The following is a 16783-nucleotide window of genomic DNA, read 5'->3' as shown; positions in this document are numbered from 1 at the left end:
CAATTTGCAAATAATGGGAGAGGAGAGCAGATCAAGCTGCAACTGCTAGTAGCAGGAGCATGGAAAGATGAGTAGGATAACAAGTTTGTTAAAATTATACTAGTTCTCCTTGAGGGACTCCTCCCCTGCCCCCTACATTAAAAGCTCCGTGACAGACAGAGCTATGTCCCATCTGATTATCTTGTCTCTACCCCAATTTTTAGTACAGTGTTTGCCTGGCAACTAATAATCTCTTAATAAGTATTACTACCATTATTAGTACCTTTAGTAATAAGTAATTAGTAATAAGTATTATTACCATTATTAGTAGTAGTAGTATAATAACAATAGTGATATAATAATGCTATAATAAGAACTCTATCAAGGTGAGCAATGTATTACAGTTGAACTCCAAATAGTGCATTAGAGCTTTTGAAACTGGCATTTTATGCTTCTCTAATGCTTCTCCGCTGGAAGAATTCCAGCCCAAACATCTATGGGCGGCTCAAAAGACAGGCAGAGTGATTGGTTGGCTGGGAATCTCAGCTTTGCAACTCCCATGCCTAGCTGCTCAGATTGTGTGGTTAAGAATCGTGGTTCAGTCTTATTCTGCCTGGTGTCTTGGTGCAGAATCCCAGAACAGGGGCTTCTATAGCATGAGAGGTTGAAGGCATCAAATGTTCTAGCTTTTTACCTAACTATAAAAATACTGATTTTTTTTCAAGCAAATAGGAGTGCTCAAATCAAATAATGGAAGAAGAAGTACACTTAGGCTCTATGAAGTTGTTAGTGGAATGAGAAGTGTTTGCAATCAATGGTATGTTTTTGAGCACTTACTGTATTAAGCACTTGGGAGAGTACAATAGAGTTGGTAAACATCATCTCCGATCCCAAGGAGTTTATCGTCTGGAAGGGGAACAGGCATTAAAATAAATTACAGATAGAGGAAATGACTGAATATAAGGATGATCTGCAAAAGTGACATGTATCCAATTCCTAGAAGGTTCAAGATCCAAGCACATAGATGATACAAAAGGGAAGGGAAGTAGGGGAAAAGAGGGCTTAGACAGGGAAGGCCTTTTGTAGAAAGGAGATTTTAAGGGTTTTGAAGGTAGGGAGAGTGGTAGTAAAATCAATGTATATATCAACAGTATTCATGGAGCACGTACGCTGGGCAGAGCAGTGTAGAGTTGCAAGTATAGGTATTAAAAACATTATTTTTTTAACTAAGTAAAAAACTATCATGTTCACTTTCCTTTGCCTACCATCTTATCCAATTACAAAAAAATCAAGTGAAGAGCATTTCAGGCATCACCCATCCCAAGGCAGTTTTCTCCTCTGTAAAATGGGGAATTAAGTTTTACTCCCTCCTACTTAACCTGAAAACCCTATGTGAGACTGGAACTGTGTACAACCTACCTAATAATTTTGTCTCTATCCCACTGCTTGTCACACACGTAGTAAGAAGCTTAACAAATACCATAATTATTATTATGTTCAACTGCTGCCCAACCTTATTCCATACATCAGTTTTCACTGATGTCTTGAGTATGAGTGAGCCACTGGATTAACAGCAAGATTAAATAGTAGGGACTTTTTCAACATTCACATAATTGTATATTTCATTGGAACCAAAAACTTACTCTGGGCACCATGCAGGTTTTCTACTGAATCACTTTTATATAATAAATACCACACACTGGGAGGCTTAAAAGGGAGAAAACTGAATTTCTACCTTATTTCTTGAAATGCATAAATTTATTGAAATGATTATGACTTTAGCGTTAAACTTATTTTCAAGTATTTCCACTTCTTTTAAAAAAGTGACAGTCATCTAATGTGGTCACATCATGGGATCATCGTGTACTTCATATCAATACTCTATCATAAACAGAAATAGCAAAAAAGGCAAGCAGAGTAAAGAGATCATACATACATTAAATCTAAATTTGAAATCCACCTTCAGATATTTGGTTTTCTTAGTTGGAATTTTCTGATAATTTTCCAATTTTGGGGTATATGTCCCAAACAATCTCCCATTGAAAACAGACATTTGAAGTGCAATGGTGTGTTGACACATTTCTGCTATTGCAGAACAAATTAAAGGACTTCACTTTTATCATTCTGGTTTTCCACAGAGAGTCACTATGTTGTGAGTTGCCATGCTTTTGTGGACAGCCCCCTCTCTGACTTTTATAACCAGCCATCTTGGCACCTGTAAATTGCATTGACATTTAGCAGTTGTAGAGTAGTCCCGCTGTAAATGGGGAAGATCCATTAATGTACATTGCACCTGAGAGAATTTCAACCTTCAACCTACCGATTCAGGAAACAGGAAGGGAGGGGGATAAGACAGTCTTTAAAACTCCCATTCCATGTTTAATCGCTGCAGCAATTCACCTTGCTCGGCAAGGCAGAACGGCTAATCTCTACAGAGATCAGAATCAGTGCTGCTCTATAAATCAGCCAGCAAGAGTCCCTGTAAATACCTTTCCGTATCACTGCCCCATCAGAAAATTGCCAAGTTTGAATTCACTTTGACACAGTCTGGTTTGGTCCAAATATACCCTGATAACTTAGGATTCTCTTATTAATGTAACGAGAAATGCTTGGCTGGGATGGATTCTACTCCAAGTCATGTTAACCATGAACCTGGATTTTTGAAGTTGTGGCCAGCCTGATAACCTTCTAGTCTTCTAAAGGCTCGTTATTTCCAAATGTATGCAATTGGAGGACTCAAGGTGCCTGAGTCCAGTTACCCTCCACTGTCCTGTTGTGTGAGTTTGAGGGGCAAGATGCTTACCTTGAGAAACAACGTAGCCCAGTAGAAGGGGTACAGCCCTGGGAGACATGGGCTCTAATTCCAACCCCGCCACTTGTCTTCTGTGTGACCTTAGGCAAGTCACTTCTCTGGACCTCAGTTACCTCATCTGTAAAGTGGGGATTGAGACTGTGAGCCCCACGTGGGACAGGGACTATGTCCAACCTCATTAACCTGTATCTATCCCAAGGCTTAGAACAGTGCTCGGCTTATAGTAAGTGCTTACTGTATCATATAGTATATACCATGTTATTATTATTAATTATTAACTTATCTGGACCTCAGTTCCCTCATCTATAGAGGGGATTCAATACATGTTCTCCTTCCTACTTACAGTATGAGCATCATGTGGGATCTGATGCTCTTGCATCAACCCCATTGCTTAGAACAGTTGTTGATGCAGAGAAAGCACATAACAAATACCACTATTATTATTATTATTACCTTTTTTCACCTTAATTTTCTTTTTCCTCACATAGGGAGAATAAGGACACCAGACCTTGACTATGGCTTCTGTGTGCAAGCATCCAGAGTTGATTTGCCTATCCAGTCAGACAGTCACACTTTTAGGCATAGGCACCCTTGGTTACTGGGAAGCAGAACTAATTGTGTGGTCAGGGTTCAGCATGGCCACGGGAGAATGGGGCGGCTTCAGACATCTCCAGGATACTTCTCCAAGCTCTTCCCCCAGATGGGAGAAAGAGCACGGCCTGGTGGAGAGAGCACAGGCCTGCGAGTCAGAAGGAACTGGGTTCTAATCCTGGGTCTGCCAGTTGCTTGCTGGGTGACCTCGGAAAAGTCACTACACTTCTCTATGCCTTGTAAAATGGGGATACTTGTTTTCCCTCCTTCTTAGACTGTGAACCCCATATGGGACATGGGCGGTGTCTGAGCTAATTAACATGTATTTACCCCCGTGCTTAGAACAGTGTTTGACACATAGCAAACCCTTAACAAATACCATTAAAAAAGAAAAAAACTAAAATGCCGAGGAGCAGTGTTTAGGTCACCCAGAGCATCCAAGGATCAGGATCTTAGTCTCCTCTTTTTCAAAGTCTTATTGATTGGCACGTCTTCTCCGAGAGGCCTTCTCAGACTAAGCTCCCTTTTTCCCTTCTCCCAATCCCTTCTGCGTCGCCCTGACTTTCTCCCTTTGTTCTTCCCCCCTCCCAGCTCCACAGCACTTATCTACATATCTGTAATTTATTTATTTGTATTGTTCTCTATCTCCCCCGTCTACACTTTAAGCTCTTTGTGGGCAAAGAATCTATATGTTTATCGTTGTTCTGTACTCTTTGTACAGTGAGGGCTCAATAAATACGATTGAATGAATTAATGAAGTTATGGCATCCCTCACTTGAAGTGCTTACGATATAAAGGGGAAGACAAAGAGCGCAAATTGCAAAAAAAGGCAATTTGTAGAAGAATAATAGGATGATAAGTAGTAGAAGTAACAGTGATGGCAGGAATAATAGTAGTAGCGCTGCAGGATTGTAAGCTTTTTGTGGGCAGGAATGTGAATGCCAACTGTTATATGGTACTCTCCCAAGCATTTAGTACAGTGTTCTGTAAATATGATTGATTGAGTGAATGGATTTGTTCACTGGGAAGTTACAAGAGACGCACAAGACACGTTGCCTGTCCACCCAGAGCTTACTGGTTAGGCGGGGAGATAGGCATAGAATCAAGAATCTTCCCTAATTCTCTTTTAAAATATTTATTTCAAGATCTTTACCTCTTGAGATGGATTATAATTTATTTAAACATAGCAGAGCTGTTTTATAAGGCAGATAAAACATTCTGAAAATGAACAGCCGACTGAGTGATGACCGATAAGGAAGATGATAATAGACTCCAGATGCATGAACCGAGTAAATATTAAGGGAGGCAAGAATTATTTTGTGCGATTGAAAAAGTAATGGGATGTAAAAGTAATTACTACGAGTAATAGGCAGCAATTGAGGAATCCAAAATTTAAGATGAATGTACAGTTTAAACTCCCTCTCAGTGATCTGGATTCCATCTTCACATAATATCTAACTGAATGTAAGCACATTGTTTTAAAAGTATACTGAGAAAAGGGTTTAAAAGTGATAATTCCACCATAATAGCAGGGGAACATAAATATTGCCTTTGGATACTTATATTTTCTTAGGCGAGGAATGCTAGACATTAGACAAATAAAACAAAAACTTCTGATCCAGAGGTCTCCCAAAAGTAGTTTTAAAATGTTTTGTTAACTCACCGAGTAAATGTCAATATATTATCAGAATTTGATACAATTTGTTTTTGGTTTCATCCATTCATCCATCTCCCCAAAGAACGTTTCATTATTTTCCCTATTTTGAGGCATGAAAAACTTGGTTTCCACATGTCACTTTTGGCATTGATTTAATCGATTGCTCAAACACGGTTCCTGAAAATTTTTGTGTTGGATTTTTCTGGAGCAAGGGCTGAAATTACTTGTGGACACTCCAGATTTCTGAGGTGTTTTCCCATGTCATGCTTCAAGTCATGGAACAGAGTAAGGGCAAAGTCCCTGGGCAAAACAAAGGCAGCTATTTCCAGTTGGAACCTAAAATAATTGATATTAAAATTTAATGTTTATGTCAGAGGTTTGAGTGGAGACTGGGAGAAATGTTCCCGAATGGGCACCCCAGGGCAATCATGAGAGGACGGGCCTGTGAGCTTCACATCGGTCTCATCATCAATCAGTAGTGTTTATTTCACACCTACTGTGTGCCAAGCATTATATTAGACACTAGGAAGAGTACAATAGAGTTGATAGACACAATCCCTATCCACAGGAGCTTATAGTCTGGAGTGGGGATGGATGCTAAAGTAAATTAATTAGACACTGTAGGATTCACACGGAATGTGAATTCCACACTTACTACATTACAACTTAATATTACTCAGGTCTTATCAGAAAGGATATTGATAATACTGAAAATGTCAGTGTTGCCAAAAAAAAAAAGGAAATAATTGGCCATCAGATTTACAGTTTCATAATGTAAGGAAAGAGAGTTTGGCCCAAAGGTCTGTCTGATCATATTTGACATTTGTGTTGTTCTTGGATCCCACAGCCACTTAATTATGAGAAGAAAAAATCTTACATTCTCAACATAGAAGGAGCCAACACCCATCTCGATTTCCGCTTTTCGCACCTGGGACCCTTTAAAGATGTGACGATGCTGAAGATCATTGTTGGGGATGTGGACGAGCCCCCTCTCTTCACCAAACCCTCCTACATCATGGAGGTCTACGAGAATGCCAAGATCGGGACTGTGGTTGGCACGGTGACTGCTCATGATCCGGACAGCGCTAACAGCTTAGTGAGGTATGGGAGATCAAAGTTCAACCTCAGAGTTGTAAACACTTCTTGGGTCAGAGTCTTCTTGTCTTAATTTGAAAACTTGGCATTTTCTTTGCCCAGTTTTTATTTCAATTCATGTGACACTAACCACATACTGCCAAGTATACATCACTTAGGTTTGATTAGGAAGAAAATGAGTGTGTTGATATTTTGCCATGGTAGATTACTGAATGGACCACATGATTAACATACATATTTTAAAGCGTTTATTTGAATTTGAGAGACCTGTGTTTTTCATGGTATTTGTCAAATGCTTACTATGTGCGAAGCCCTGAACTAAGGACTGGGACAGATCAAGATAATCAAGTTGGACATAATCCCTGTCTCACAAGAGGCTCACGGTCAAGGTAGGAGGGAGTAGATTTTTACTGGTGTTATCTTTTCCTGTCACTTAAAACAGTGCTCTGCACAGAGTAGGCCCTTCATTATCATTACCACAGTTAATTATCAGAGGAACAATTGATTTGTTCACACAGAGAGTTGGTTCCTGTAGCTGAGAATTGGATGTTCCTGGGAGACAGCAAACTCGGAAAGAACGTTACTCGATTTCTTCCACTGTAAAAATACACATGCTTATTTTATTAAGTGTAATATACGACTTCCTAGGGGGAGAAATGGCCCTTATGGTTTACGATTCTTTCTGAGGAAGCGTGGTGAAATAAATTAAATCCTCAAAGTCATCCAGGGGAACCTTAAACCCTTTAATGAACCTTAGATGGATTGTCGTCGGGTGACTGTTTCTTATCTGGGGGTTGGACCAAGCTGTGGAGTTATCCCCAGAGTTCTGTATTGATTAAATGCCACCTCACCTATTGATCACAGTCAGTAAAACTTAGACAAATAACTTTTATTGTGAGCAGTGTTTCAAAAATTGCGCCACCTCCCACACTTTAAATCTGTGACTGTCCGTCATGCAAATAAAGGACAGGGTTTTTATTTTCAGCGCAATCAAGTCTCTAGGAGAATGGCTGTGAAGTTACTGATTTTTATTAAGGAGCAGTTTTAGATAGCATAAAATGTCACTAAACTACGTGAAATCCATAATCCTTAATTCTTTCTGAGCTGAATAGGAAGAAAACCGAAGTTTCGGATTTACACAAATGATGAGTAATTTCAACTTGATCCATGGTAGTTCTGTGTGTTTTCCAATTATCTTTACTGAGACTGGATCTTCTTAGAAAATTGGTTGGATGAATTTGGCCCTAGATGTTTGGTCTGAACATTAGAACATTTGTATGAACATTCAGACAGTCACAGGATTGTGAGAGGCTCCAGGATAACATGGGGTCTCTGGGTTCAGACTAGAAGGCCTTTCTCTTCTCCCATCCTGGAATTTTTGCCCACAAGTCCTTGATTTCACAGTGAAAAAGTTAAAAGCTGGAGGAGGGATGAGGGTTTTGGATGTGTTTCCTCTCAAAGCTCCTTCTGGTGTATGAATCTCAGTGAGCATATACAATAGACGAAATGTTCAAAGCTATGAATGGGTACTCCTCATCTCATATTTTCCAGGATATTTTTCAGTTTGGTTCTGTCTAGCTCAGGGAATTGATTGGTGTATGGGTTCATGAACCAGCTCTTCACCTGTACATAGTGAGGTGAAGATAAGACATCCATTCTCCCTCTTCTCTGGACCGTGAGTCTCCAGTGACAAAGGCTGCCTCCAACTGGATTTTCTTATCTCCACCCTAGCTCTTAGTTCAGTGCGTGGCACCTGATAAGTCCTGAAAGTATCAGAATTCTTCTCCATCTCCATCTTGTCCTCATTCTCGTCATCCTCTTCCTTCTCCACATCCTCATCCTCATTCTCGTCTTCATCTTTGCCCTTGTCCTCATCCTCTTCCTCCTTTTCTACTGTTTTTTTGTTTGCTTGTTTTGTTTTTTTATGGTATTTGTTAAGTGCTGACTATGTGCCGGACATTGTTCTAAGCAGTGAGGTAGATAGAGGATTCCTGGGTTGGACACAGGCCATGTCTCGCTGACAGTCTTAACCACTCAAAACACTCAGACCGTAGTGGGAAAACAGTGGTACTGTCGGTGACTTGTAAGAAACTCATTGTGGCCTAGGGGAAGACCATGGACCTGGGATTCAGAATCTGGGTTCAATTCCTGCCCCATACCTGTTGTCTGACCTTGGGCAAGTCACTTAAGTTATCTGTGCCTCTGTTTCCTCATGGTAAAACTGGGATAAAATACCTGTTATCATTCCTCCTTAGACTGTGAACCCCTTGAGGTTCAGGGACAGTGACAGATCTGCTTCTTTTGTATCTTCCACAGCACTTGGTACAGTGCTTGGCACATAACAAGTGCTTCAAGTTGTCACTATTATTATTATTATTATCATCATTATCATCATCATTATTGTAGTGGTGTCTGGAACCACAGTGACAGAAATGGAAGGGCTCTTGTTGCTGCAGGACACCATATGCTGGTGTTTGAACTCTTGGCTTTCCCATTCCTGCCCTCGCCTTGGCAGAGAAATCAGTCAATCCATTGGTTAGAGCACAGGCCTGGGATTCAGAAGGACTTGGGTTCTAATCCCAAGTCATGCCCAACTCATCTGCTGTGTGACCTTGGGCAAGTAATTTATTGTCTATGCCATAATTATCTCATCTGTGAAATGGAGACTAAGTTTTGAGCCCCATGTGGAACATGAATGTGTCCAAACTGATTAGCTTATATCTATCCTAATTCTCAGTACAGTGCCTGACATAGAGGAAGTGCCATTAAACAAATACCATTTAAGCACACACAAACACACACACACCACCACCACCAGAAAGAAACCCTACCTAAAAACCCCCCAAAACCCCCAAAACAGATACTCTTTATTAAAAAGACCCACTGGCCCCACATGGCACGTCCACCATCCCAGTATAATCTGGTGTTCCCACACTTGTACAGCCAAATCTTGGGCTTTTTAAAGCCAAAGAAATCCAAATGCTTCCCACCTAGATTCTTACCCTTAGTTCCTAGTCCAACAAAGAGTCCTCAGGGGGTGCAAATGCCTCCTGTCTTTTGCTGTAGTGTGCGTGTACATCTCTTCTCAGAAAGTCCCTTCTCAAATGAAATTCCTCCAGGAATCTCAAAGGAAATTCCTCTCCCGCTGAAGCAAATAGCTCTGATTCCCACCTTTTTTTGATAGTATGAGGAGGAATGCTTTCCTTGAGGGAATGTGTCTGTTTATTGTTGTATTGTACTCTCCCAAGCACTTAGTAGAGTGCTCTGCACATAGTAAGTGCTCAATCATAGTTATTGATAAATTACTAAATTAAACCACCATCTACTTCTCAGAAAATATGGTAAACATCAGTCCTTAGGGATAAATATAAGTTTACATTTAATGACAGAGAGCTGTCTCTCCAGAGCTCTGAGTACAGTGCTCAGCACATAGTTAGGGTTTCATAAAGGACTGTTTTATTGATTGACCTTGGATACTCCCAGGATCTAAGCAGGGACAACTCCTAAGTTCCTGGCTCTGCCACTTGCCTTCTGTGTGACCTGGGACAAGCCACTTAACTTCTCTGTGCCTCAGTTACCTCATATGTAAAATGGGTATTAAGATTGTGAGATCCATGTGGAACAACCTGACTACCTTGTATCTACTCCATCACTTAAAACAGTGCTTGGTACATAGTAACTACTTACCAAATACCATAATTATCATTACTACTATTATTAAGCGCTCAGCAAATGTGATTGACTGAGAGGTCCATGGGGTCACCTGGGGATGCCAAGGTCCAACACCAACCTCCTCACTGTACCTTAATCTCCTATATAATAATAGTAGCAATAACGATTATTATTGAGGGTCACAGTCGAAGGAGTTGGAAGGATAGGTATTTCATCCACATTTTACAGAGGAAGAAACTGAGGCCCCGAAAAGTGAAATGACTTGTCCAAGGTCACACAACAAGCAAGCGGTGAATCTGTAGTTCGAAGCCAGGACGTATGACTCCCAGACTCTTTCCACTAGGCACATGGTATCTTCTGCTGCTTGTTTTTATGGCATTTGCTAAGTGCTTCCTCTCTTCCAGGCATTGCTCTAAACCCTGGGGTAGGTACAAGCTAATCAGAGTGGACACAGTCCGTGTCCTAGGTGGGGCTCACAGTATTAATCCCATTTTGCAGATGAGGTAACAGACACAGAGATATTAAGTGACTTGCTCAAGGTCTGGTCACTCCGCAGAAAGTGCCGGAGCCAAGATGAGTTCACAGTATTATTCATGGTTCAGTTCATTGTCATAAGCTCTAGCCTAGTGCTCAGTGTGTGCTAGGAGCTCAAGAAATACAACTGTTAGATGAAACCAAGAATTTACCACCTACAAACAGTGGACAGATTGTTCACCCATGAGTAATCTGGATAGGGAAGACTGAGAGAGATTTCTCCCGTCTATTCTTTAGAAAGAGTTAGACTCATGTCCTCCCTGGGAAATCGATCCTCATATTACTAAAAGAAATTGTATTTAGGAGACAAGTATAATGTCAGTAGAAGGGAACTTAGCTTTGAAATCCTCTCCATAGTGGTTATTTTTACACCATGGAGACTTTGTGGATTTCACATTGAACCTCTCTATTCCTCGATGGTTATTGCAGCCATGGCGTGCATTTCACCCTTAATAATCCTTCCAATTCCTCTGCAGGTATTTCATAGACCACAATCCAAAAGAAGATAGATATTTCAGCATCGATGCCAACACTGGCACCATTAGGACAACAAAGGTCCTTGACCGGGAAGAAACACCGTGGCACAACATCACCGTTGCTGCTTCCGAAAAAGGTAAATCATGGATTTTGAACAATCTCTTTAGAAGAGTAACTCCCAATAGGCCGAGCACTCAGGATTGATTTTCTCCCAAATTTAGAAATAACTAAACTGACTGTAAATTCATTATAGACAGGGAATGTGTCTGCTAATGCTGTTGGATCGTACTCTCCCAAGAACTATAGTAGGCACTTAACAAATACCACTGATGAATGGATTGATTGAATGAATGTATTCATTCATTCATTCAATAGTATTTATTGAGCGCTTACTATGTGCACAGCACTGTAATAATAATAATAATGTTGGTATGTGTTAAGTGCTTACTATGTGCCGAGCACTGTTCTAAACGCTGGGGTAGACACAGGGGAATCAGGTTGTCCCACGTGGGGCTCACAGTCTTCATCCCCATTTTACAGATGAGGGAACTGAGGCACCGAGAAGTTAAGTGACTTGCCCAAAGTCACACAGCTGACAAGTGGCCGAGCTGGGATTTGAACCCATGACCTCTGACTCCAAAGCCCGTGCTCTTTCCACTGAGCCACGCTGCTTCTCACTGTACTAAGGGCTTGGCATGTACAAATCGGCAACAGATAGAGACAATCCCTGCCCATTGACAGGCTTAGAGTCTAATTGGGGGAGAGACAAACAAAAACAATAGCAATAAATAGAATCAAGGGGATGTACATCTCATTAAAATGTAGCCCAGTGTGGGCAGGGATTGTCTTTCTGTATTGCTGAACTGTACTTTCCAAGCGCTTAGTACTGTGCTCTGCAAGCCGTAAGTGCTCAAAAAATATGATTGAATTAATAAATGACTGTCTAGTGAGGGGTTCCTTCTGTGTCCTGCCAGAAGAAAGCCACCCTTTGCTGTAGAGTAATAACACAGACCAGTCACATCATTCATAAGGTTCCTAGGTCAAAATAACAGCATGAGTTTAAGCAGAAGAGAAGGGATTGGAAAGAACCCATTCTTGCTAGCTTTGTATTCCACTGGAGGAGTGTATCTGTCTAAGCTCTATTTTATAACTGTGAGCCTCAGGTGGGACAACCTGACTACCCTGAATCTCCACCAGCGCTTAGAACAGTGCTCTGCACATAGTAAGTGTTTAACAAATACCAACGTTACTATTATTCATTTAGTATGCTATTCATTAAGGGCTTACATGTACATACATGTACTTGTACATATCCAAGCATTATGATAAGCTTTGGCCTGGATTCCAAGATAATTAAATCTGACACAGCTCCTGCCCCTCATAAGGCAGGAAGGGACACTGGGCAGTAAGGAAAAAGAGATCTTATCCCCATTCCATGAAGGAGGTAACTGCAACACAGAGAGATCTAGTAATTTTCCCAAAGTCACACAGCAAGTCAGTTGAAGAGCTGAGCACCAAATCCAAGGTTCCTGGCTCCCAGTCCTCTTCTGTTTTCACTAAATCACTAAAAATGTCCTTAGGAGTCCCAGATCAAGACTGTGAAGCTTTGGATGGCAAAGCTTCATTTGGACTGTCTTCCAAGAAAGTGGAGGGAAGACTTTCTATCGTCTGCATGAAGACAGAATAAAAAGTTACAGAAATAGTACTAGTGCAGACTCTAACTAAGGGGTGGGCAGTTATTTGGGGTTTAAAGACACTGAAGAAAGTTTAGGGATTAGTAGAAATAGGAAAAGATAGAGAAAAGGTAATAGAGATTGAGAGACAGGGGTAGAGGGAGACAAATGCAAAGAAAAAGAGGAGAGATAGAGAAGGGGGAGAGACAGAGAGCACGTGACCTAGAGAGACACAGAGAAAGAGACAAAGGATGTAAAAAGAGAGACAGAAAGATAATGAGAAACAGGGAGAGATAAATAGAAAGAGACAGTGAGAGAGAGATCGAGTGAGAAGAAAAAAAAAAACAACTTTGCTTCTCCTCCTCTCTTAAATTCTGGTTTTCTTTTAGGTCACCATCAACTTCAGTACTGTCTCTGTGACATGGATATTCCCACTTTGGAGAAAAGGAGGTGGATTGTGCACCAACTGCTTTAGGAATATTAGGGAGAGGTTGGGTTTTAGGAGGGAGAATAAGGAGGTTTATTTGACTCTATCAAGTTTAATGTTCCAAGAGATGCCATGAGGCGTATGTGTGGAGGGGTGTTTATTCCAGAAGGATAGTCATTCAGTCGTTCAATCAGTGATATTCATTCAGCAAAGAGGGTTCCTTTGCACTAATTTCCTGAGAGAGTACAATGTGGTACAGTTGGTAGACTTGATCCCTGCCTACAATTGCAGAAACACCCACGGAAATGAAGGATGAAATTCAATCAATTTTGGTATGGTTAGCAGTTTTTGAAAAGGTTTGCTTGGTAAAAGAAGTAAGAATTCTGAAATGAGGTTTGAGATCCTTTGCAGATTATGGATGTTTCATCTGCCTTAAGTTATCACAGTTATTTGAAAGGGAAATGGTATATGTGGTCACTTGTATACCATATTCAGTATGTATGAATTTATCATGTAGAACAGAAACCAGAGAAATTTTGTTTTATGCATGCATTTCACATAAATGCCACGACTTAAATCCATAGATAAAATTATATAAATATACATAAATACATATTTGAAATATTCCTATAAGGACAGATAATTGATTTTTATTGTTATAGAGTACCTACTTCGGGAGATCAAGTTAATGTGTTTGTACTAAGTAAAATTATAGAGTAAATAGTAAAACCTTGGTTTTTATTGTCCAACATAAAACACACAGACACTGGCAGCTTAGAGTTTTACGTAATCTATACAAAATAGTTTACTGTAGCATGTGTTAAAATATAATTTAGTCCTAATCATAAACAGGTATATATAAAGAATGAGTTTTAATTAAAATTTTAAAGTCACTTGGGGAACATAAATAGAGGACTGAAGATAGAAGACTGAGACCCCCAGATATGAATATCTTGGAAAATAAAATTCAACTGAAAGTCATGTGCTAAGATTATAGAATTTAGAACCTTGAGATCATGACTAATGTTAAGGAGACTTTTTTTAATCGTATTTGCTAAGCACATACCATGTGCAAGACACTATATTAAGGGTGTTTCCTGCGAAGCAACATTTCATAGTGGATAGAGCACGGTCCTGGAAGTCAGAAGGTCGTGGGTTTAATCCCAGCTTCCCCACTTGTCTGCTCTGTGATCTTGGGCAAGTTACTTCACTTTTCTGTGCCTCAGTTACCTCATATATAAAATGGGGTTTGAGACTTTGAGCCCCATGTAAGACAGGGACTGTGTCCAACCTAATTTACTTGTATCTATCCCACAGCTCAGTTCAGTGCCTGGCACATAGTAAGCACTTAAACACCATAATTATTGTAATTATTAGTATTAAGCACTGGGGTAGACAAGCTAGACAGGTTGGACATAGTCCCTGTTACACACGGGGCTGAGATTCTTAATCGCCGTTTTACGGAGGGGGTCACTGAGGCACAGAGAAGTGGAGTGGTTTGCCCAAGGTCACCCAGCAGACAAGTGGTAGAGCAGAGTGTAGAAGCTGGGTCCTGCTGACTCCCAGGCCCAAGGTCTATCCACAGCCACAATGCCTCTCAGTAAGATTATTGAGGTGCTGATGCAGACACTCTGACATTTCTCCTATATACTCGGAAACATACAAGGATACTTGTTTTGGAATCTTTAGTTTTCCAGCTCTTCTTACCTTGCTCAAAATCCTCAATGTAGACTTTGATAAGTATAAATCTTAGCTTATATTTCAAATTTTATTAAATTTCTATAATTTTCTTATATAATGTATTTTAGTATGCTTATTCTACTTTTACCATACCTTTTTATGGTATCTGTTGTTCTAAGCACTGGGGTAGATGCAAAGTGATCAGGTTGGACACAGTCCAAGTCCCACGTGGAACTCACAGTCTCAATCTCCATTTTACAGATGAGGTAACTGGGGCCCAGAGAAGTTAAGTGACTTTCCCAAGATCACCTAGCAGACACTATCCACTAGGCTACGCTGCTTCTCTATATATGAGTTGTTATCAAAATGTGGGTTTTGGATGTAGGAAGGGGGAGTTTTCTGCAGGGCAGCACGTAGTTCCTTCACACAGAGTCATTCTCATCAAGCCGATCCTGATATTTCCTTCTCCCAGACCTATCGCTTTAGAGGTTGTATCCAGAAAAACTCAGCAGAAATCCTTGTTTCCCCCTCTTTCCTTTTCTCCCTCCCCACTGTATGCACAGGTATAGGTCTAAACACGTATAATCGATAGTTGATGACAAGCCACAGTGGAGAGGCAGTATGGCTTAATGGAAAGAGTACGGACCTGGATTCTAATCCTGGCTCTGCCAATTGCTTACTGTGTAACCTTGAGCAAAGTCACTCAACCTCTTTGGACCTCAGTTCCTCATCTATAAATTGGGCATTCAAAACCTGTCCTCCCTCCTACTGAAACAGTTTAACGCAAGTGGGACAGGGATCGTGTCCAAACTGATAAACCTCTATCTACATCATCTCTTAGAACAGCGCTTGACAAATCGTAAGTGCTTAACAAATGCAGTAATAATCGTAATAATTTTTTCTGTGCCCAACCTTTGACCTAAAAATCCTGAATCCATGATTAAAGGATCCAAGTCCTGGGTCAGTTGCTTCCAACGATGTTGCATCTTCCCCTGAGCGGCATGGTGGAAGTTCTACAGAGTGAAATGGAGAGTTAAGGTAGTACAAATGACTAAAGCAGCGATTTCCCATTGAGAAATAAGCCGTTGCTGGGTCACTGATGATGATGATGATGATGGTATTTGTTAAAGGCCTACAATACACCAAACACTGCACTAAGCACTGAGGTAGCTGCAAGATCACTAGGTCCAAGAGAGTCCTTGTCCTGCTTAGGGCTCAGAGGCTAAGGAGACAGTTGAAGAGATATTGAATCCCCATTTTATAGTTGAGAAAACTGAGGCACAGGAATTTAAGTGACTTTCCCAAGGTCAAACAGGAGACAAATGGCAGAGCTGGGTTAAGAACCCAGATCCCCCGACTCCCATCCCCATGCTCTTTATACTAGGCAAACTGCTTCACATTAATTCCCTCATCGTAAAAATCCTTAATGCTTACACTACTAGAAAATACAGTTCAAGAAGTGAAAAAGTAAGCTTCAAGTGATCACATAAGACTAGCATTTAGTTCTATAAATTTAATAATCCTGGCGCTGGAGTTTGCCTTACTTTTGAATCATCAGATGCATTTTATCTATATTTTTGCTATAGCTCAAGAAGCTTAAGAGATGATACCATTTCCCAAATTCTGCTGTGAGAAATCTCATACTGGTCTACATTTAAGAAAGAATAAATTTGTTAGCCACAAAATTGGGACTCTTTCTAAATCCATGCTTCCTCAATTTGTGTTGCTATCCAAGAATATTTTGCATGATAAAAATTCAAAAGACACAGAAGTAGAATTATATATCTTTCCTGGATCTTTGGCATAAGTAAAAGAAATAAAACTATCCATCCAGGACTAAAATAGTGCACTGTAAACCATTGAAAGAAAATCACAAATTTAATTATATCGTAAAAGAATTATGGTCCTCCAGTTAGCATCTAGGAAATTCAGTTTCAGGGCTGGAAAACAGAAGTTAGTAATGACAAAAGTAAAAATAATGCAGTTTAAAGAAAGCCCAGGCAGAAAGTAATAAAATGAAGTAGATAGATTGAAAGAAGAGCAGAGCAACAGATCAGGGCCATGAGTTTTGTAGCAGCGATAAAAAAAGAGACCTTGTATGGATTGAGAATAAAGAGAACGAGGGTCAATAATTATAATATTACTGTTAATAATAGTAATCATGGTAATAATAATAATAATGTTGG

At 40.2% G+C, this 16783-nt stretch overlaps 1 protein-coding gene across 4 annotated transcripts in view; it reads left to right on the top strand.

Annotated features, from left to right (window-relative positions):
- Window positions 1-16783, top strand: part of CDH18 (cadherin 18) — a 450368-nt gene that overhangs the window by 398453 nt on the left and 35132 nt on the right. For all 4 annotated transcript variants that reach the window (XM_029053976.2, XM_007655498.3, XM_007655499.3 and 1 more), the window contains 2 exons: window positions 5887-6140; window positions 10817-10953. In XM_029053976.2, coding sequence (XP_028909809.1) covers window positions 5887-6140; window positions 10817-10953 — 391 coding nt within the window. The remainder of the gene's footprint in view (window positions 1-5886; window positions 6141-10816; window positions 10954-16783) is intronic.

Source organism: Ornithorhynchus anatinus, chromosome X3 (genome assembly GCF_004115215.2).
Source record: "Ornithorhynchus anatinus isolate Pmale09 chromosome X3, mOrnAna1.pri.v4, whole genome shotgun sequence".
In the NCBI taxonomy this organism is placed as follows: Eukaryota; Metazoa; Chordata; class Mammalia; order Monotremata; family Ornithorhynchidae; genus Ornithorhynchus; species Ornithorhynchus anatinus.
Note: the sequence above shows the minus strand (reverse complement) of the source record. Positions and strands in the feature narration are given on the sequence as shown.